The following is a 22,924-nucleotide window of genomic DNA, read 5'->3' as shown; positions in this document are numbered from 1 at the left end:
CGGTTATCAAGACGACCACGTGACGTGCTTACTGCTCTATATTACATATGCATCCCTCTCCGCATTAATCTCTCACGCAGCTCCCTCCACTCCCCCCCCCCCCCCCCCCTTTCTCTTCCCTTCTCTCACAAACTCTGCATCTCTCATCCTTTTCCTCGCATCCACTGCGGCTCTCCATGGTCTTTCGACAAATAAAAGGTTAGCCCACCTACCGTTTACTCCACTTCGCTCTATGTGCGTCATTCAGCACAGCGCGCGCATCTTCTCCGTAAGGCAAAGCTGCAGCAAACTGTGCATACACACAACACACACACAGCGAGTGTAATTATCCGTGCATGTACGCACGAACTACCTGCACAGCGGGCATTGTCAAATTGGATGCTGATAACACATTACTTTAGGGAGAAAGCTAAAATCGCATCACCCATCTCTAAATATGGCGGCGCATCAGCATATTTTACTTCTTCTAGCCCTTTTCTTGGTCTGCATGGGCCAGGTTTTGGCCAACGACAGGAGAGAAGAATGGATCGCAGCGTTGTCGAAATTACCCGGGCTGGAAAACAGATTCGATCTCGGCGACGATGTGGTAGAAGAGGATGATGACGGAGGAGATGTGATGGGGGAAGTGCCGTCGGAGTTCTTTAGCTATGGATCGTCATATAACCTGCAGGAGCCTTACTCTGTTTATGGACAGTCGGTGGAGGGGGAGGCAGCAGCGGTCCAGCCTGACAATGGAACAGCCGAATTAAGGATGCCAAACGTGCATCCAACGAAGGTGTGTATTGCACTTGTTAATACTCTCCTCTTTAAAGTTCGAATAAGATGGTGATTTACAAGATGACGTTTTCATTGAGATTCCTCACCTCTAGCGGATTTCTGATGGGTATGGTCATGCTATTGTATTGGTGGTTGTAGAACAAACCTGTTCAGCGTGTCCAGATCATGATTTTAATTAGAGTGAAAGAAGAACATCGCGGGGCGAGTGGAGGAACATTAATCGTGTCACTAGTGTAACAAGGCCAGTAGCCAATCCTGCTATGTTACTATAAGTGTGTGAGATTTGTTGACCGCCCACCCCCCCCCCCCCCCTTATAGGTAGGGCAGTATAATATCATGTACAGTAAGTTAACTCACTACATTATACAAGACGTATTTAACACACATGCCAGAGTACGCATATGCATGTCTCCGAGGAACCTGCGTGACTATTATTTTTTTTAGACATCAAGAGAGTAATAATTTATGAATAACTTTAATTTATGTTTGAAGACATTTGAAAAGATGTAGTGTGGGTTGTTTCAAGGGGCAAATCATTCTACTGTTCGCAGTCTTGTAAAAATAATTGTATTTTTAGCGAAAACTGTTCGAGTACGTGGAAGGTGATACTCGTAATATAAATCACTCTGCCGAGTAAGATATATGAGCCAAATGGATTCTTTTGAGCATGTATTGTGTTGATAAGTTTCTGGTAATTCATTCGCATGCAAAACCGCTGCAAAAGGTGTACATGAAATTCGAACATTAAAAGCATCGTAATGAGAAATACGTGCATAAACAGCATGCGCGAATATATGTTTCCTGCTAAATGTATATGTTAGAGTGGAAAACAAAAGAAAAGCCTCGCTTCATGAGAGATGTTAAGGGTGACAATGACGAGGGGAGATTCCGCTCTATACCACAATGGATGTCTAAAGGTGGAGGTGGGCTGGGGTGTATTGTAGAGCACCAACCGTAAGTGCAGATTGGCATGCTGTCTTTTGAAGAGAAACAATGTTTTGTTTGACGCAAAAATGACAGCAGAATGATAACTAATTATCAACCGCTCATGTGGAATCAAGCAGAAGCTTTTCGAAATATTTCAAGAGGTATCTTGTTGGGTTACGAACCGTTGAATACTGTCAATCCAATGTAAAAAAAAAAAAAAATGAAGGTCAGCTAGAATACAGCCTCACATTTTCCGACATCACACCAACTGTGATCAACACATTCCGTATTTACTTGTGGTATATGAGAGGGGAAAATAGGAAACAACATTGCATGAGTGATACATTTCTATACTAAGACAACAGACGTGAACTGATATGTATACATAAACATGTATTCCGATTTTTTCCATTTTCCTATATCATTACACACAATGCAGTTTTATGCAGTGCAAATGTGGGAAATGATAAAAAAAAATCAACTGCCGTAAACTGTCAATCTTTTACAGTATATTGTGGTTGAAGAAAATTCGGAAATTAACTGGATTAAAAAAAAACAGTTTCGTTGGATTTACCTGCTTTCTAGTTTGCCACGGCTTTGATTTGCATTAGACTAATTTCATTACTTTCAAATAACTAAATTATTGGTTACAAGAGACTACTGTATATCTATATCTATTTACATTTTATTGTACACTAATACACAGTCGCAAGGGTACATCCCACAGGATTGGCTTCTTAGTACACTCATATAAAAGACATGAAAAAACACAAGCCAGACGCTATCTCTAAAATCAAAAGAAATAGGAAACGGGAAAGTTGGTCTTAGTGAATTGTATTTCCCAATAGGAATGGTGAAATCATAAAGGAATCTGAAGTGTTATCGCAGAATTCCTATTTTGGTCTGCTTTGTAACTGCCAGAACTTGCCCATCTTTTGCTCTATGGTATATGTTTTCATCGCTTCATTAGTTTGTTCAGATATCAGGCTTATCATAGCGAACTTTTTTTCTTGCCCTGTGATCTTGTGTGAAAATACAGGAAGATTCAGAATATTGTATCAAGTTCTGAACAACTTCCCCTTCGACCCTCTTTGTTAATAAATAATTCACATTTTGAAGTATAACAGTCAGTCCCAGTGATACTGGTACACTTTCCCTTACAAAACTTGTAAAGAAGGAGCTGGATCAGGTTCGTTGAGCTTTATTTCAAAGCTTTATATATACTTCATCGTTATTTTTCGATCGCTACATCTTAAACATCCGTGATGACTGATACTTGTATCCTAGAAGTACGCCCCCGCTCGGCGAGGTCTATAAGTATACGATTCTCATTAAGGGTAACATCTCGGCTTCATTACAGTTATCCATCTTCTCTCACAAAACGGGTCTCTCCAACACTAAAGCCACGAACTTCATAATTATTATCGTGAGGAGCTGACAGCAATTAACACGACATCTATAGCTTGCCTCCCTTCCTAAAACACTTCGCGCTTGATCGACGGTGTTTGCCAATATGAATAGCATTATTATGACCGGATCCATCCGCAGTCTCTTTTCCCTCCTATGTATATATTCTCATTTGTTATACGGGTTGATGTGCAAAGCTATTAATGCTTGGCATTGTTTACACAGCTGAGATTTTTTTTTTTTTTTTTTGGTTATCTGGTATCAATTTATTTTACGAATGTGCATAAATTATGGTGAATAACTGCCAAAACGGGCCTAACGCAAACAAAAAGGTCAGATGAGAAGTCTGAGAGATAAAATCATATAAGATGGATTGATAGGTAAAACTGATAAAAACATATGCAAAAACGGGATAAATTGGTAGAAACGTGTAGATATAGATAGACATGTGGATAGCTAGAGATAGATGGATATATATAGATAGATATATGAATAGATTGATAGATAAATAGATAGATACTAGTAGATAGATAGATAGATAGATAGATAGATAGATACATGAAAGAATAGACAGAAGGGTGAGTGGATAATTATGAATGCGTATATAGCTGATAAATAGAGACTGAAGAGTCAATATAACCAATGATAACTATGATTGATTCTTATTCTTACTAAGTATACACTAGATTGTGAAATTGTGAAATTTTTCATTATATTATGAAGATTGCCTGCATTTGTGTTTGACTCATGCAAAATGTTCTTTGCTCAGGCACCATGAATTTTATCACTTCAAAATATAACGTCAATACAACAGAGAGAGCAACGAGATATCCATCTATTTATCCATCTAATCACTTATCTTTCTATCTTTATCTATACTGAGTATCTAATATATTATCTATCTTCTATCTCTCTCTCTCTCTGTCTATATATCCCTACATCTATTTTGTTGCAACTGATTGACAAATTGCCCTACATCAACGTAAATAAGCACTGAATTGATCAGTGTTTAATAGTAGTAGCCATGATTACAAAAAAAAAAAAAAAAAATCATGGGCGTACATACTCGAGCAGGATTCGAACCTACGACATCCTGATCACCGGACAGGCGTCATCTCCACTATAGACCACCGAGCTTTCGCCCGTACATACTAGAGTATGTACGCCCATGATTTTTTTATCATGGCTACTACTAAAACACTAATCAAGTCTGTGCTTATTTACGTCGATGTATATAGGGCAATTTGTCAATCAGTTGCAATGAAAACATCTCGACGGAAGAATTTCATGAATTTGAATCTATTTTGTTTTTCTCCCTGTATTATGAATAAACTGAGGAGAGAGAAAGAAATATCATGAAAATGACAAAAGAAATGGATATTAATTTGTTTATGTGGAGATACATCAAAACAATTTCTGAATTGATATAAAATCCGGGAGTCTAAGTAAGCCGCGTTCGACTGGTATTCTTTAATTACATGACTTGGCATCTTTGGTGTAGAGATACATCATAGTCCTGCAGTAGTAGATATAAGAGATCTGCAGCTGTCACGCCCGTCTTGACTTAAAAAACCCCAAAACAAAACAAAGTCCGATTTCTTGGAATTAATGCGAATTATATAGAAACGGAAAATGGGCATGAAAAGGGAATTTTTGTTTAAAGAAATATGAGAGTTTTGCTCTCTAGATTAAAATGTGGTGAAGTGGTGCACATGGACGTCAAATTTCATCTGACTTCAGTCCGACCATGCGTATACGGCGGGGAATCTTATATCGGCAGGTGACCGGAATTAATCGAAAAAAAAACCAACAACAACAAACGCCCGTTTATGTAGACACATCGCTGGACTTATGCAGTTACTCCTTGCTGTTATACACAATACATCACATATCACACACACACACACACACACACACACACACAAGTAGTAATTTGCTCCATCCATCCCACCCTTGTAAACACAATGTGACAAGGGTGAACGAATAAAAAGGAGATACGTAGGATTATACGTCGACAAATATTATCATTTTCGTACAGTTGTCATCATAAAAATGTTATCGCGATATTTTGCTCTTCTTTTAGCTCCTGTGCACTTTGCAATGTAAATGTTTGATAGGCCTAGAACTTGAAAATGTTTGAAGACACGGGATATTCAATTTAATAATTAACTTCAACATTTTGCTGGTCGCAAAAGATAATTATCTGTTAAAATAATCATACAACCATGATAACAATCCTGAACATTTCAAATGCCTTGAGAGTAATTACGTAGAGTACTCGAGTATTATGAGAAATCGTAGTATCTTAATTCAATTTTTTTCCTCCGGGATCAGGAGCTTACGCTACAGAAACCAAATATTCACTGTTTGTCGAGCTCCCATGACCATTGTATTAGATAATGTCTCTAAAGTTAAATGTAACATAATCCTTGCAAGAAGTCATTACAAATATATTGTATGAGTTTCTCCTTTTCTGTATATACAAAGAGTCGTAGGTGTTAAGATCTCACTTTGATGATGATGATAGGTAATACCAACAATCGTGTGATCTTTGTAACGATACAATTATTGAAACAAAATATCAATAAAAACACAAAGGTGATAAATGGTTGCATAAAATGCTTTGGTTTCTTCTGCAATGGAGAAACATATCAAAGCGGTATAGAATGAAGACCAACGGATATAGTGAAAAATAAATGCCACTAATGTAAAGAAAATGCAAAGATGTGAATAAGTATTAAAGCTTTACATTCCATGGGGGAGGGGGCAGTGTGTAAGGTCATGATGCAGGCAACAGTCAGGGAGAGCTTAGAGAATGTGGGGGAATTCTCGGCAATGGATGTTATAATATTAGATGATTGTTGTTGGATCAATACATGTACATCAATAAGGTGTAGTTCCACCAATACACTTAAAATCGTGCTAACGTCTGGTGATCAGCTTCAAATCAATGAATCCATTACACACTGAAACATGATGAGATATTCCATACAACGTCTTAATATAATGACCAGAACCTATAGAGGCCGAGTTAGTGGTGATCGAGCTCTATACGTTTACAGCCTCCCAACGCATAAGAAGGCCCTACTTATGTGCCATTAGACTATGATCGGGTATATACAGTCAGTGTGCCTAGTGGTATTGACGGATCATCAAAATCAATTATTCAAAGAGAGGGAAGGTAGCGATGGGAGCTTTGAGTCCATTACCAATACCCATCAGATATTAACAACACATTGATGGGGGTAATAAACTTTTCATTAATGCCTGCATCCATTTCGCCAATCAAAGCTGCTGCTAAACCTACATCAAAGACCGGTGTTATTGAGATACAACTAAGAGTATTCCATTCTTACTGCGCAGATGCCTGTAAAATTGCAGCACTAGCACTACGCTTCATTCAAAACACACAGTATTATCAAATGATTGCTTTTTTTGCAGATTGATAAAGAATTTGTATTTTGTTGATTAGTCGTATGGTGATCATTGCATCATAAAGGACTACTGTACATCATTAGAAAATCGTATTCAATTTCTAATGGATATTATAAATAGGAGCAAGCGGTAAAGAAATGCTTTGAAGAATACAATACGCAATGACTATAGATAATGACACATTATGATTGAAATGCGTGGCGTATAGACTATCACAGTGAAAAAGAGGACTTTGTTAATGTGAAAAGGAGTGTCAAAATATCATTTGTGGCATGTACCTCAGTCCGGTAAAAACCTCAGAATCATTATTCTAAAATTAGAATTCTACGTTTATAATGTAGCAAGGTTAAAGAGGTAATAACATTAGCAATAAGGTATCGGAATGAATCATTGTGATTTGTTAATTATAATCTGAATAACGACCTCCATGTATGCTTTTTCTGCTAATCTAATCGTGGTAAAAAGTAATTTGTATGCATGTTTTTGATGAATATTCAAATTTATTAATGATCTAACAATACATGTTGATAGGTGGCTACACGTGGTGACGACGGTCATCAAAACTGTGGAAGTGCAAATATATTGATATGAGTACGTAACAAGCAAATGGATATACTGGACCTGTTAATCTTGAATGTATTAAATGTAAGTTCAACCGAGTGATTATACTAATGTGTCTATATAATTATGTTATATTTTCTTTCTTTCTCAGCCAAATGAATACTTCTGTCATTCAGAACGTATGCCTGCTGATCAGGGTGTTTATATCGGTAAGTTTTTGATTAAATTAACATCATTATATCATTATTCGTAACAAGGAACATAATAATCTTCCCGAGAAACATGTCAACGCACTTTATCATCATCTTTAAAAAAAAAAATCCTTAAAAATTGCGCATGATATTATACATCAATCCAATTGGAATGTTTGTCGACTAGTGACCAAGGGTATAATGAAATTAGGTTGCCTTCGAAAGGATAGCCTGTAGCACATTTTGACTTATCAGAGCATACTTATTTCATTTGTGTGATTGATCAAGCACAGCCTTCAGCAAACTAGTTTTTTTCGTCTCTTCTTCTTACTCCTCCTCCTTTTACCTCATTCTCAATCCTCCTTCTTGCTTTCTTTTATGTTCTTTCATCTTTCGTATTTTTCCGTCATTTTCATTTCGTAGCTTGTTGTTACAGCCCCCTATCCCGATATTGTCAACAAAACTTGCACGAGAAAGGTGATAAATAATGTAACACGATCAATATTTGGTCAGCTTCCATAAATTTTGCTCGTAGTCATGGTATCGGTTGCTATCATTTTCAGCAGCAAACAAACCATCAGAAATTTTTAGAAATGCGCTATATTCTGCATATTATATACCTCTTATTGTTAATTGTCACGGTGAATGAAGTATATTAAGCTTACTCATCTTTCCGTCTCTGTACATTCTCCAGTTGGTTTTTCACCCGTCACTACGGAGGGTACAGCGCATCACATACTGATCTATGGATGCAAGGCGCCTGGCAGCTATGCTGAAAAGTCATGGTGAGTGTCAAAAAGGACATTATATATATATATATATATATATATATATATATATATATATATATACATACATATACATACATAGGCGTACATACAAACAATCATACACGCACTCTCAGACCTATACATGCCTACGCAAATGTATTACACAGGCATATACTCATACAATATACAACAGAACGAAAATATCGATTCGTGGTGGACTGAAAAGTGTGCTCTCATCTCTATTATGTTTTCATTAACATGCTGGTTGAAGGTCACATCTCTTACGATGAGATTGGTTAGATGAAGTTCATTTTACTGCCACTGTGAACTGGATGAAGCTCTTTATGCAGATTTCTTTTGTCATAAATCATTAACCTCATTAATGATTGGCAAATTCCGTATTATCTGTATGCCTTGTGTATACCAATACTGTTGTAAACAGATTTTATGACATAGGCGTACTATCGTAACTACAATTATTGAACAACAATACGTTCATTAATGCCAGCACAAGCATGCTTTATTTGTTGTTGTGGTGGACTGTTTTATTTTAAGTATAATAAGTTAATTTGTAATCCATCAGATTGACTAACAGTGCGATGACGAAAAATTGCCCAGTTATGTCATTTCTAATGAGCCTTTGATTGATTCTCAGAATGCCTCATCCCAGAGCACGATTGCGCGTTAGAAGGTCAAAGGTGACGTTTCAATATACCTTCCTTTTCCCGCCTTGTTGTCCCTCATCAGGAACTGTGGCGAGATGGACATGGCAGAGGATGAGTTACAAGAAGACACAGCTCCTCCATGTGAGACTGAGTCAAAGATTCTCTATGCCTGGGCCATGGATGCACCTCCTCTTCAACTTCCCAAAGGTGTGTTTTATAACAGTAATTATGATGTAGTCGGTTTTTTGTCTATTTCTTCTCTAAATTTGCATGAAGTCTTCTCATTCATATTATCATTATTTTTTGGTCAGCTAGTACTATCTGAAAAGTGATAGCTGCAGTCACCAAGCATAGTCCTGTAGCTCATGGCATTGATATCGATAGATTGATTATAGTTTATTTTGCTTTCATTATGAAACTATACGTTCGTAAATTTGGGCCTTAAGTCAGAAACATGTTGTATGGCGTAATTTGCGCAGATGAACAATTATCTTCAACTCTACCATTATATTAACTGGAACAAATAACAGTTTCTACAACAATATTGTAAATCTCTTGGAAAAGTTGAAGGTAATACTATTTTCTTTAAAGATAGTAATCATCTGAAATAATTTCCATAGACTTAATAGCAATAGAAATAGACGACGATGTTTATCATTTCTCTGATGATGGTCATCATTGATCTTTACATTCTGATTTAATCTGCTTATTCCTAGGTGATGGAAAACCTGAATAGGTCTGTTTTATTTTGTGAGACAGAGTTTATACCCCTTAATGCCTGTGTATCAATCAAACTTATCTTTATTAGCCGTGGGCTTTGAAGTTGGAGCAGACACTGGCATTAATTACCTGGTACTGCAGGTTCACTACGCAAAGGTCGACAAGTTTAAAGGTAAAATATACATTTTATAACTTCTTAATTCAGACTGTCCTACAGTTCGCTTCTTGTATAATCTGTGGAAAAGAATGGATCATTACCTAAAAGGAATGAGAAAAAAAAAGGAGCATGACTGAATGATGAAATGAACCGCACGATGAAGCAGTAATAAGATGCAAGAAGTTTGCGATATTCAATATTGTAATGGTTGTTCGTGGGTGGTTCATTCCATTCAAGCGCAAGAATACTGCATACAATTCATGTAATAACTTGCGTAATGTTGGGCGACACACTGACAAGGAAAAACACTGTTTATGAAACTAGATCATCTGGCCTCAGGATGGATTCATTACATTTTTCTGATCACTTTCAGAGGAAGATACAACGGACGCTTTTGGGCATCTAAGCAATTTCGACGCAAAGTTTGCGATCTACTCTCGTTAAGAATATGTATCATTAATGTCATAAACATAATCAGCCTGAGAAACAATAGTTCGAAAAGACTGTTTGCCCTCATATTCATTCTTTATGGAGAGTAAGTTTGACCGACAATGCAGGTAGTGGTTTACATCTCCGTTGTTATACATGCATTTTGATAAAAACTTTTGAGTTATAAGTGTGACACGCACTTTCATAATGTCGAATAGCCGGGAGTATAAATGGGGAAAATTAAATTAATTCTCCCTCGAGATTGTTATTAACGTGTCCTCCACTATATCATGTAAGCCTTCATCAAGACTAATATAAGTTTCGTTCTGTTACAGTGTTTATACTCGTAATCCCCCTGTACTCATCAATTCGCGTAACTCTCCCCTGTCTCTTGCACCTTAATATTCTATATGCCCTTAATTTCTCTCTCATTTTCAAGGAGTCGGTCAATTTCACTCACGCTATATAGCTTTTTACATTGTTGTCCCCGCCGAACGAGTTCGAGCAGGGGACTATGAAACGGGCTCCGTACGTGTGTGTGTCCGTGTGTCCGTGTGTCCGTGTGTCCGTGTGTCCGTGTGTCCGTCTGTCCGTCCGTGCGTCCGTGTGTGATCAAAATGTTCAATTTGCTACTCCTTCGCCATTTCTGACCCGATTTTGATTCTGTTTGCTTTATATGATAGCACTACATGGGAGCTTTGAAACTGCTATACAGAATTTCAGTTGTGACCTTTGACCTTGACCTTTGACCTATATTGTACATTTTGCTTCAAAATGCTACTCCTTCGCCATTTCTAACCCGATTTTGATTCCGTTTGCTTTATATGATGGCACTAGGTGAGGACTTCAAAACTTCTACACAGAATTTTGACCTTTGACTTCTTTGACCTTTGACCTTGATTTTTGACCTATATTGTACATTGCCTACAAAATGCTACTCCTTCGCCATTTCTAACCCGATTTCGATTCCGTTTGCTTTATGTGATGGCACTAGGTGAGGACTTCAAAACTTCTACACAGAATTTTGACCTTTAACTTCTTTGACCTTTGACCTTGATTTTTTACCTATATTGTACATTTTGCTGCAAAATGCTACTCCTTCGCCATTTGTAACCCGATTTCAATTCCGTTTGCTTTAAGTGATGGCACTAGGTGAGGGCTTCAAAACTTCTACACAGAATTTTGACCTTTGACTTCTTTGACCTCTGACCTCGATTTTTACCTGTATTGTACATTTTGCTACCAAATGCTACTCCTTCGCCATTTCTAACCCGATTTCGATTCCGTTTGCTTTATGTGATGGCACTAGGTGAGGGCTTCAAAACTTCTACACAGAATGTTGACCTTTGACTTCTTTGACCTTTGACCTTGATTTTTGACCTATATTGTACATTGGCTACAAAATGCTACTCCTTCGCCATTTCTAACCCGATTTCGATTCCGTTTGCTTTATGTGATGGCACTAGGTGACGGCTTCAAAACTTCTACACAGAATTTTGACCTTTGACTTCTTTGACCTTTGACCTTGATTTTTGACTTATATTGTACATTGGCTACAAAATGCTACTCCTTCGCCATTTCTGACCCGATTTCGATTCCGTTTGCTTTATGTGATGGCACTAGGTGAGGGCTTCAAAACTTCTACACAGAATTTTGACCTTTGACTTCTTTGACCTTTGACCTTGATTTTTGACTTATATTGTACATTGGCTACAAAATGCTACTCCTTCGCCATTTCTAACCCGATTTCGATTCCGTTTGCTTTATGTGATGGCACTGGGTGAGGGCTTCAAAACTTCTACATAGAATTTTGACCTTTGACTTCTTTGACCTTTGACCTTGATCTTTTTACCTATATTGTACATTTTGCTACTAAATGCTACTTCCGGCGGGGACATATATTACGCACCGCGTAATTTCTACTTTTCCTTGTTTGGTGTTGTTTCTTGCATGTTGTTTTCTCCTTTTCACTTTTTGTTTTCCTCCGTAGGAAAATATTTCTTTTATATGTCTCACGTACTCATCATTAACACAATAGTCATCATGATTGTATTTATCATAATCATCGTTCTAATTACTATTGTCATTATTATCAGCAGTAACAGATTGTCAAGTTATCATCATCAGCCAAAGTATAGGGAGTGTTAAGTTATGGCCTAATACCAGGATTTTTTTTTTAATGTTTAGTATAAATGCTGTTGTTTTACTTTATGATATAAGTGTCGTTTTCCTTGTTTGTTTGTTTTTTTATTTAATGAAATGTCTACCAGAGCTCGCAAAAAAAGTCCTCTGTGTATAATTGTAATATTCACTGCGCTAATCTAAGATGTAGCGCAAGAAATTACCAATGCGGGGAAAAAGGTCATAAATTTTGTACGTAGATTCCACTCTCTTTCCTAGGCACGTACTTTTACCCAGCAGGGTGTATTCATTAGAACAACATCGTGTAATAAAACTAGCAGCATTACAATGATGCAACCATAACACCGTACACAAAACTAAAAGTTTATCAAAGTAGTCATCATTATTCATCGAACATTCATCAAACATCACTCTTTCAGTCATGCGAGAATGTAGTGAAAAATAGTCGAGTTATGCAGCGCATATAAAAGATTTACTTCGACTAATGATTGTGACTCTCTCGGTTGCAGACGGGTCTACAGACAATTCTGGCGTTGCCCTAACCTGGACTACAGAACCGTGAGTACTTGACAGAAAATCTATGATGGATGCATTTACCAAGAGTAGTGGATACCTTTAGTATATTAGCAGTTTCTCTCCCATATGTCCCAATCATCATCATTTAACCATCATTGCTCTATACATAATCTATGAGGTATAGTGGTTGGTATATAGATGATGCTCAGATGTTAATTGCTTTAACTGATAGATTACTCGGGGTGAGGAGGGAGGGGACGTTAAGTTTGATAAGTCAATTCATTGGTGATACACGTATTGTTTTTTTTTCTTCTTGTGCTGATTTCAAAGATACTTATATCCTGGGCTCACTATAATCATCTCCTTCAACGTTGACTCGCAGTTGTTTAACATCCGACCATGGAGGTCGAAAAGCCTACCTCCATGATCCGACTAAGGAAATAGAAAATTAGCGATGACTTTATTTTCTTTTCACTGCAGGCAACCGTTGAGGGCAGGTGTCTATTTCATGGGATCCGACGGTGAGATTCCTGGCAAATCCAAAGGTAAGTCGACTCTTGTGTCACGTTGGTACTTTATAGAGAAACCCAATTGATCAAGTAAGGCTTATGAAGATTCATTTGTATATACAGAATTGCTATCAAATCTTCAACATGTATATTTCTCATTACTCCAACGCAAAATAGACGCTGCCGCTGGTTGAAGACCGCCCGGTATAGGGCCTACAGTGTGTCAGAACATAATTTCGTTTGTTCGTTTGTTTGAGTGTTTTCTCTATTGATTTCGATGTTTGTTTGTTTTTTAAATCAAAGCAATAATGCGGGAAATTGGCAAATTCATGACAAAAATGTATGGTAAGAATGAAATGACAAGATAGAAGTGAAATGCTTATCACCTGCAGTGGGTGTATCTATGTCTTCCACACTTGCGACTGTACTGCAGCTCACGAGGCGTGATTATGCTTCGTCTGTTGTGTCGTCTAAAACTAGTTTAATTTTGATCATAAATGACAACAGCTTTTTTCCATAGCTGATGTAAAGTTATATTTTTTTTCTCCAGATATTCATCTAGAAGCAGCATGTACATACGAAGGACCCCAGGTGATGCATCCATTCGCCTACAGAGTTCACACACACAAATTGGGTAAGAAATCGACATTTATCCATTAAATTCATTTAACAGATTCAAAACCGTTGTTTCACATCGACAAGCAAAGAACACTCACACACACACACACACGCACACACACACACACACACACACACACACAAAGGGGCAAATAACAAATCAGTATCATCAAAATCATGGCAAATTAATCTCTTAGAAAGAACAAAACGTATCTATATATTCAGTCAGATATAAAAGATAGAATAGCTAAGGCATCATTTTTGGCGCATTTACTTGCAGAGAATTCCCATTTATGGAGTTCACTGAAACCATGAAAATGCTCAAACACTAAAAACAGAACCCTAATTTTATTCAAGTTAATTTACCCATTAAAGTTTTTATAAAATATGAGTGTGATACCAACAATCATGTATAAATCAATCATGAAAGGAAATTACGTTCATTAAGTAAATCAAATCCATAGGTCTGGGAACATACATTTTTCATTCCTCTTTCCATTTATATTAAACTAATAATCCTCATATTTTTTCAATTATAAATGACATATTACGGTGACATCTCTGCGTAAATTTCAATTAAAAAGAAACAATATAAGGATATAATAAACTACAGTATTTTCAATAAGATTTTTACATGTTTAGTTTCATTGTCCGAAGTAGCTGCAGAAATGTTCTGTCTCATTTTCAAACTTATACGTTAATGGTATGTAAAAGTGAAATGTGTTATGAAAATATTGCTATCAAATGTATTACTATTGTTATCGTGACTGCAATTGTATATAACAGTGCATGATGCGATTATGAACTATGCATGAACGGGATACAATTTGGCGTCCATCCATGCTAAAATGGTGTTTCATTGTGATAAAGACTCTTCCAAAAATCTGATAAATACGTTGAAAACAAGCGAGAAATAACAGCCCTGAAGACTCCCACTCGATACAAGTACATACGTATAAACATACCTTCTTCTCAAACCTACCAAAATAAGAAATCGGTATATTATTCGTCAGAGAAATGTCCTTGAAAGTTGATCGTTTATGATATATTATGGACTCTCATATAGGTCAGACAAGAAGCAATTATACGCTTCACTTATATATATTTAGCTACATTATTGAGCTGCAGAGAACAGAGTAAGGACACGCAGCTATTAAAAACATATCAAATTGATCCATTTCCATTTCACATTAAAAAAAGAGTCATCCACTATTATAGAATATGTTTGACTACAACTCCATGACTGTGTCGTGAAAATCCGACACATAAACAGTCAAATTTATGTTTAAATGTAAACTTAGATATAATGTCACTTCGTTTCCTTTTCTGCTTCCTATACCGGTACCTTTAGGTGAGGTTGTGTCCGGCTATCGAGTTCGCGATGGAACGTGGACGGAGATCGGAAAGAGGAGTCCCCAACTGCCGCAGGTTGGTTGACCGATTTATTGGAATGTAAAAAAGGAAGTAAATCATCCCTAAAGATCTCCCCTCCCGGTCACTGGCATGGGGAAGAAAAGCTTCAAAGGCGATTGTCATGCTCCGATCACCATGGCATCATACAATCGGTGATCGCGGAAGTTTAGTACAAGCACTGATTTGCAGAATAGAAAAGCTCAGAAAAGACAGAGGACTCGAACATTCTGAAGAGTTTTTTTTTCTTCTTCTTCTTCTTCTTGCCTCATGTCAAATTTGGAATGGTTAATAGCTAATGAATCGACATGAAATATGTTTCCTTACAAATTCCACAGATGGAGCCCACTATAGTCCAGTCAAATCTATCAAAATGTATTTTAAATATTCCCTATCTTCATAGTTATTATATGATATATACTTTAAAATTTCCTCACCTTCATTGTCATTATATATCACTGCTTACAATCATGCCGCTGACATGTCTGGCATACCTTTCTTTAATGCTTTCCTTGAATATATTTTGATCAAAAGCAAGAAATTAAACAGTGGGGTGAAGATTATGACGCATGATCAGCAGTTGTGATCTTTCAAATTTCATTTGTACAGAGGGAGAGTCAAATTAAAGAAAACTCATATCCCATTTATTTTGACTATTTGTAATTTTTGCAGATGTTCACCCCAATCGACAAGGATATCTCAATTTTGCCTGGAGACGACTTGGTGAGTTTAACAGATTAATGTATTTTAGAGTAAATATCAGACTTGATTAACATCCAGTCTTATGGGACTGGATAGGCCAGTAGACCCTTTTGCACTTACCTTCATAGTTTTTACCCGGGAGTTTTGACTGTTGAGTGATATCATGTTATATGTGATGGAATTGTCATTAGTCCAAAAATCTTCTGTGATTCCAGTTGATTAAAAATTCAACTTCATTCCTGGTTCATCAGTTATGTTGTAAATTTCATACACAAAGTACTTTGTATCCAGACCAAAAAAGAAAAAAGAAAAAAGCACTATATATATATAAACTATGATTATTATGATGGTGATTATATTATTATCAATATGCTTGAAAATTTGTTTCTATTGTATCATTTTTTTCCTATTTAAATAAACTGAAGTTTGCATTTATTTACGACGATGAACTCAATAAAATCATGCATACATAAGTAAGCTGCTACAATATCAAATGACTTCAGTTTGTCTTGAATTCAATGCAACCTCTAATATGTATGTAAATATGTTTGTATGTACAGTCTGTGTATGCATATACACGTACATATTTACATAATATGATAGCAAACGTAATGACACAGTATAGAAAAGCAGGTTTAGTCACAAGAGTGAGGGAAACACAAATATATTTTCAGAAAAACACATGCAATGCTGCTCAGTTTACAATTCATTGAAAAGTTACAAAACACTATCATTGTAAAATTTCACTCAAATGAAATTTCATTCATGAAGACTTTGACACATATTCTCATGGCAAGGAAGAAAAGAAATTTGGAAGTATGCCATAATAACCCTTTTCCAACTGTGTACATAGCCAGATATATCACGATAAGAAGCTGACTGTTAATGTAATACTAAGTGAAAAAATACACATCGTCCTCTATTCTCAAACAGTTGCGTTCTTGTCATTATCATACATACTAGTTTATACGGATTTAGTGTATATACACTGTATACACACGTTTGCATAGCAAACCACATTGAGCCTGATATCCTAATAATCCTAACATCATTGTCTCAACAATTTGTCCTCTCTTTCAGGCCATGCGGTGTACGTATGCTAGTGACCGAGAAGAAACTACCTTCATCGGGTAAGAACTCCTTTAAATGGATCAACACATGTACTACTTCATAATCCAACTTTGCTACATGACAGTATTTCATACCTCGAATTTGTCTACGACACAAATTCTTAATAATCTATCTAATTTGGGTTTTCCATATATGGAGGGGAAAAAAATTAACAGCTGCTGTAGCATGGGTGGAATACTATACATAGTATTCTATCCATGCTACACATGTGTAACACTTGATAAGTATAAGGTAGTGACTTGCAACACAGTGTCTGTAGATCTCCTTATTCTTTCCATGTGAACTGACCTCCAAGCTATCCCAAACATGGTCTGAGATTTCTCTGAAGCATGAAGGGAGCATGCTATGGTCCCATAATTATTTTAATGCAAACTGCCGATATAGCATTGTTTAATTTGGGCACTGGTTTTCATCTTATTATCTACTTCAGCCATAACTGGGGGTTTCAGTATATCTAACCAATAGCTAAATCATGCATGGACATAGCAATGCACCTAACTTATTGCATGACCCATTGAATCATCTTCTCTTCTTATTTTGGAAGCCCCCAGTTACAGTCAACATAATGTTACATGTATAAGGTTTTAAGACCAGATTATATAGGGGTTTTAAAGGACAAGTTCACCTTCATAAACATAAGGATTTAGAAAATGCAACAATATTAGTAGAACACATCAGTGAAAGTTTGAGGAAAATTGGACAATCGATGCAAAAGTTATGAATTTTTAAAATTTTCGTGTTGGAACCGCTGGATGAGAAGACTACTACAGCTTGTGAGTCATATGCGTACAACAATATAAAGAAAATGTAAAAGAAAATTCAAAATATTTCACTTTTTTCGCATAATAAAAGAGCACTTGACTTGCCTCTTTCAAAAGGCAGGGGGAATAATATTACCCATAACATTTGTCGGTAACGAGTCAGGGGAATGTGTACTTTTTTCAAAAGATGGAATTTTGTGAAATTCTCTTTATATTTTCCTTATATTGTTGTACGCATGTGACATCTAAGTTTTTCATACACTGCAGTAGTCTTCTCATCCAGCGGTTACTGCACAAAAACTTCAAAAATTCATAACTTTTGAACGGATTGTCTGATTTTCCTCAAACTTTCAATGATGTGTTCTACTAATATTGCTACATTCTCTCAATCCTTATGTTTATGAAGGTGAACTTGTCCTTTAAGACCAGATTATATAGGTCTATACATAAAGTTTGCAAGATTTCACTGAGATAAACTCCTGTTGAAACAAGAGCTGGGAATGGCCAAAATTCAGATTCTTTTCTCCAAATTCAGTATGGTTGGGAGGTCTGTAAATAACATACAGTTGCATCAAAATAAAAACATGGCTCTCAGTAACTTTTGACACAAATGGTGTACCTTTATAAAATTCAGCGACATCAATGCAAGGAAAAAAAAAGTTACCATCATGTAAATCATTCCTGAGAAATATTAAACAAGAAAGGAATGATGCAAACCTGAAACAAACTTGGCTTGATGAACTTTTCTTTACAAACTACACATCTACTTTCTAGTCTGTCTCAAAATCCTGCATACTATTGTCAGATTTATCTGCAACAATATTGTCATACATAAAACATCACATTACAAAACCAGTGTGACCCAGATGGCTGCACTATACCTTCTCCACTAGATAGGGGCTGACACAAAATCTAAAATACTTGTTTAGTTACAAGAAGACTAAATTGGCTGACTCAACTTAAATTGCCAATAAAGCTTACATATCATAGAGTACAAACTTTGCATGAAACATGCATGCATAAGCGCTTAAATACATTATTGGCATCTCAGATAGTAATCAATAAATCCATTGCTTAACATGACATCTTTAATTTTCAACAATTACTAATTCAAAGAACTTAAAAAGTTGTTCAGTAAATTTGTGATCGCAATGTGCTGTCAGGTTTGAAAATGAAGAGGTGACTAAGCCTTACTGGAAGACAATGCAATAGGCAATGACAGAAATATATACTGCAAACAAAGCTCTGATTTCATACTTGAAAACTAGCTAGAATTTGATGGAAATTATGAGAGCTTTAAAGGAACAGTGAGCATCTTAAAAGGCTGGTGAAATGGACTGTTTATGAAATATGGAATGGATATCACTCTGGTTAAAAGCAACTTGAACTTTGCCTATAACATTCACTGAAGTGGAAATGAATACATACAACAACCATCAGTACTTGATTTCAAATTCTGTCCCATGCAAATATATTTTCATGTTTGAGTGTCTTCCTTGACATAAAGTAGGGTATCTGGGAATGCTTGGTAAAGATAACACCAAGGCCCTCTTTGGAAGAGCACTGATGATGCTACCCTTTGTTTAAAAAAAAAAGATTAATCAAAAAATTCGAAAAAAATTCAATCATTGTTATCTATTCGATTCATCATAATCATTACTATTATCATTATTACAGATGGTGATTGTGATTCATACAATTATCATCACTATGATAAATGTACACTGTAATTGTTATCATTTTTACCATCACTGTCTTCATTGCTATTGTTGCTGGAATTATTGTTATTGTTGTTACGATTATTTTCTCACCAGGATGACAGGTGATGATGAGATGTGTAATTTCTACATCATGTACTACACCACCGAGGACTCCCTACCAGATGATGATGTTTGCTATGGTAACGGGAAGTACAAGTGGTCTCTGAGCTTCTCCAAGACATCGGACAAGGAAGCCAGCAGCCTGGTCAGTGATGCCCAGGCCAATAGCATGTAGGGAGGTCAAGCAACTTCAACCATTCCATTCACTGCGTATCATCTTTTTTGAATCATTAATTGCAAGAAGGAAACTCTTTACATCTTTAGAGATATTGTTTTTAAATTTTTTCGATCAGTTACCTATAATGTTCTCATTTTTATTTGGGGTAAAATGCACTTAAAATATCAATTTACAAATAATATCAACTACCTGGTATGTGTGGCTTTCCTCATATCCAGCTGAATAAGAAACAGCTATCGGTTGATTGCCTTGTTGGATTGGATAAGAAAAGTGAAAATCTCTACAACATCATCCAAGAGAAAAATGTTTTGTTACGGTGCATACCTTTGCCATGGATATGAAACAATATAAATTACTAATGCTATCAATTTAATCTTGATAAAGATAAAGGGTATTACTACAAAAGATATAATTACAATATTGTATGTCTGAGTTCCTGCACATTGTGCACCTGAAACATGAGTACATGTCAACCCTGCACCGTGCCCACAGTAAAATGTGTATAAACACTTTTTGACGTACGTAGATGTGAATCTTACGAATAAGACTGCTTCATTGTAGCACCCACTCAAGGTGTGCACTTAGGAGGTTGTCAGAAACTGTGCAATAACCTTTTTTTTTTCTTTTTAATAACCTGCTAGAACAAATCCTGAGAGTGAGATCAGCCATGACACATCTCTCTATACAGGCTTTGAGATTTTTCTAGCCATACGGGTCATTTAATTCATTTTTGGTGGTGTGCATCTACTACAGATGAAAAGACATGATGTCCTTTTCTCCTGATATTTGCTGCAAGTTGTAAAAACTCTTGAGCAAACAACATAACAATTTAAAAAAACACGCTGATTCATATCATTCCAACCCTATCCCAACCACTCCAAGCAAAATCTTGATGGACAACCAAAACTTGATTTCTTTTGCCTCACAAAAACCAATGCAATAAATGAAAAAAGATGATGGAAGATACTTGTTTGGTTTGTTTTTGGAACAATACACAAATTATCAGTACATCTGAACAGAAAATAGAATAAAAGACCAATTGTCCATTATCTAATCATATTCAATAATCACATTGGAGGTAGGTTTTGGTGTATCACTGTTGTACATTATACCTCCTCATCCTTCCTCTAGCAATTAAAATGTAAATACATATATCTGATTTGTGATGTCAATCTAGTTGCTCTAATAGAATGTCATGTACTGCATAGAACAAAAAGCTTCATCATACTGTACAGCAACCTCATCTGGCCACAAGCATGCATGTGTTACTTTGAACTTTATTTTTTTCCTCACTCATTTGACCGTTAATTTCTGTTACTTCTCGAAATATTTTTCATGACCACCTGAAACTTATCACAATACTTGAATTTAAGCCTTTCAATGGCTCCAGCCTAAATCATGTCTGCTGAGGTTGGCCCTGTTAGTTAAAGGTGGTTCCTATATAGATGTTCTTCACATTCCCATCCCATTCCCTTCCCAACATACACCTGTATGCTGAGCCATAGGCTATGCATAATTTCACACTCTATGATGACACGTAAGTCACACTTTATGTCCAAGGGCATCCAGGCAAGGTAAAACATCGGCACTAGAGTAACACGCTTCTTGAACTGCTTAAACAGAAGCTTTGCACATTTGAATATGGACCACTGCTTGCATTTGTCCAATACAGGGGCCTGATAAAATGCAGTAGCTTCTGTATATTGCTAGGAGTTTTCTTATCACAAACCAGACATCATTGCTAGATTGTATTGACCATAAAAGAACACTTGACGGTTAAGATGTAATAAAAAACTAAAATCATTTTTGTTTCTTTTCCTTCATTTTTGTTAGTATGTGATGTACGGTTTAAATGTCACGCCAGAAATTTCAGCTATCTGCATACTCCAAATTCAGCATTCCTCAAGTACCATAAAGAAGGTAATGTAACTGTGGACAAATGAGTACCTGGTAATCATGTAATTCATGATATTTGTCAAGCTGAATAAGGGCTGAAAATACCTGGTTAGAATGAGTATATTGTCATAGCTATTTACTAAAAGAATTCTAAGGACAAAGTATGATTCATTTTCATGCAATATAAGGGATGTACATAGTAGAGTACTTATGTATCAATATCAATAACAGAGTCTTAATTTTCACTGTGAGCAGGTGAAATAACATTGAGGGGAATATCTTGAAAATGTGTTGTCGTTACTTTAACTCATTATCTTGCTAAGTTTTTCAGAGTCATATCGTAGTGCATCATCTGCCTTTAACATGTTTATTATGTTTGCTCCTTGGACATGCCATGTTTGCAATCTGTATATGTTAGCAAGACTCATGTGACGCTTAATGTGTATGTATTTGCTAGGAGTTGATGATGTATAAATATCATGCTATCAAGAGATAGAAATTATGTCGAATAAAGTATATTTAGTTCATTAAATCCTTCATGTGGCTTGTATTTGAATCATTTGACAGGTACACGCGTACATGTATTCCTCTGAAAATTATCCCGACTGTAATCTCCATCCCTTTCACCACTAGTCCAGATGCTGGACTGCTTTATCATATTTATAAGTTTGCAGCTATTGTGTCTGTGACTGGAATGAGCTGTCTATGTACAAGTCTACTGCTATGCACACAGAACAAGAAATACTCTAAAACCACTTCACATCATGTCATGCCCTTTGCTACTATGTACTTCTTCCATTTCTGAAGAGTACTTTCTACCCTGTCACCATTAAACTGTTTCATAAATCAAATCACTAAAATGATTCTGCATACATCTCCTCAACAAAATAATCTTACAGGTTGGCCTAGACCTTTGACATGTACATATCTGTAGCATCACATGAATAACGGAGTTTCAATTGAATCTGAATTTTACTGATTTCATTAAAATACTGTTTCAATTACTGGAAAATTGCATAATTTGGCCCTGACTCTGAATAGGTCTTCAGCAGATTTGCCACAAGTCACAGGAAATTGTTCCCTAAGTTTTTGAGTTTGACTAAATTTCATCAAATATCATCAACATCATAGAAATCTTTTTGAAAAATCATAGAAACTAACCTTAGAAGTCCAGAAATTAAGTGAGGAATGGCTTCTCTTGG

The 22,924-nt window shown here is 36.2% G+C and overlaps 1 protein-coding gene across 1 annotated transcript; it reads left to right on the top strand.

Annotated features, from left to right (window-relative positions):
• Positions 1-374: 374 nt before the first annotated feature.
• Positions 375-20,425, top strand: LOC139722323 (peptidylglycine alpha-hydroxylating monooxygenase-like). The gene is made up of 12 exons (XM_071633633.1): positions 375-775; positions 7,259-7,316; positions 7,993-8,083; positions 8,816-8,940; positions 9,542-9,625; positions 12,691-12,739; positions 13,178-13,242; positions 13,757-13,840; positions 15,176-15,252; positions 15,907-15,957; positions 17,017-17,066; positions 19,643-20,425. Exons 1-12 carry the CDS (start codon positions 437-439, stop codon positions 19,821-19,823), a joined length of 1,254 nt encoding a protein of 417 aa, XP_071489734.1. The 5' UTR covers positions 375-436; the 3' UTR covers positions 19,824-20,425.
• The last annotated feature ends 2,499 nt before the right edge of the window (positions 20,426-22,924 follow it).

This window comes from Diadema antillarum, unplaced genomic scaffold (assembly GCF_040938485.1).
Source record: "Diadema antillarum isolate AM-2024a unplaced genomic scaffold, OU_Dant_1.0 scf00000163, whole genome shotgun sequence".
Lineage (NCBI taxonomy): Eukaryota > Metazoa > Echinodermata > Echinoidea > Diadematoida > Diadematidae > Diadema > Diadema antillarum.
This window is presented reverse-complemented; position numbering and strand designations above follow the sequence as displayed.

Excerpts from the sequence above, each read along its gene's own strand:
- LOC139722323 (XM_071633633.1), top strand. The coding sequence starts at position 437 with ATGGCGGCGCATCAGCATATTTTACTTCTTCTAGCCCTTTTCTTGGTC. Across the intron at positions 12,740-13,177 it reads CTAACCTGGACTACAGAACC|GCAACCGTTGAGGGCAGGTG; the intron begins GTGAGTACTTGA and ends TTTTCACTGCAG. Across the intron at positions 15,253-15,906 it reads GGAGTCCCCAACTGCCGCAG|ATGTTCACCCCAATCGACAA; the intron begins GTTGGTTGACCG and ends TAATTTTTGCAG.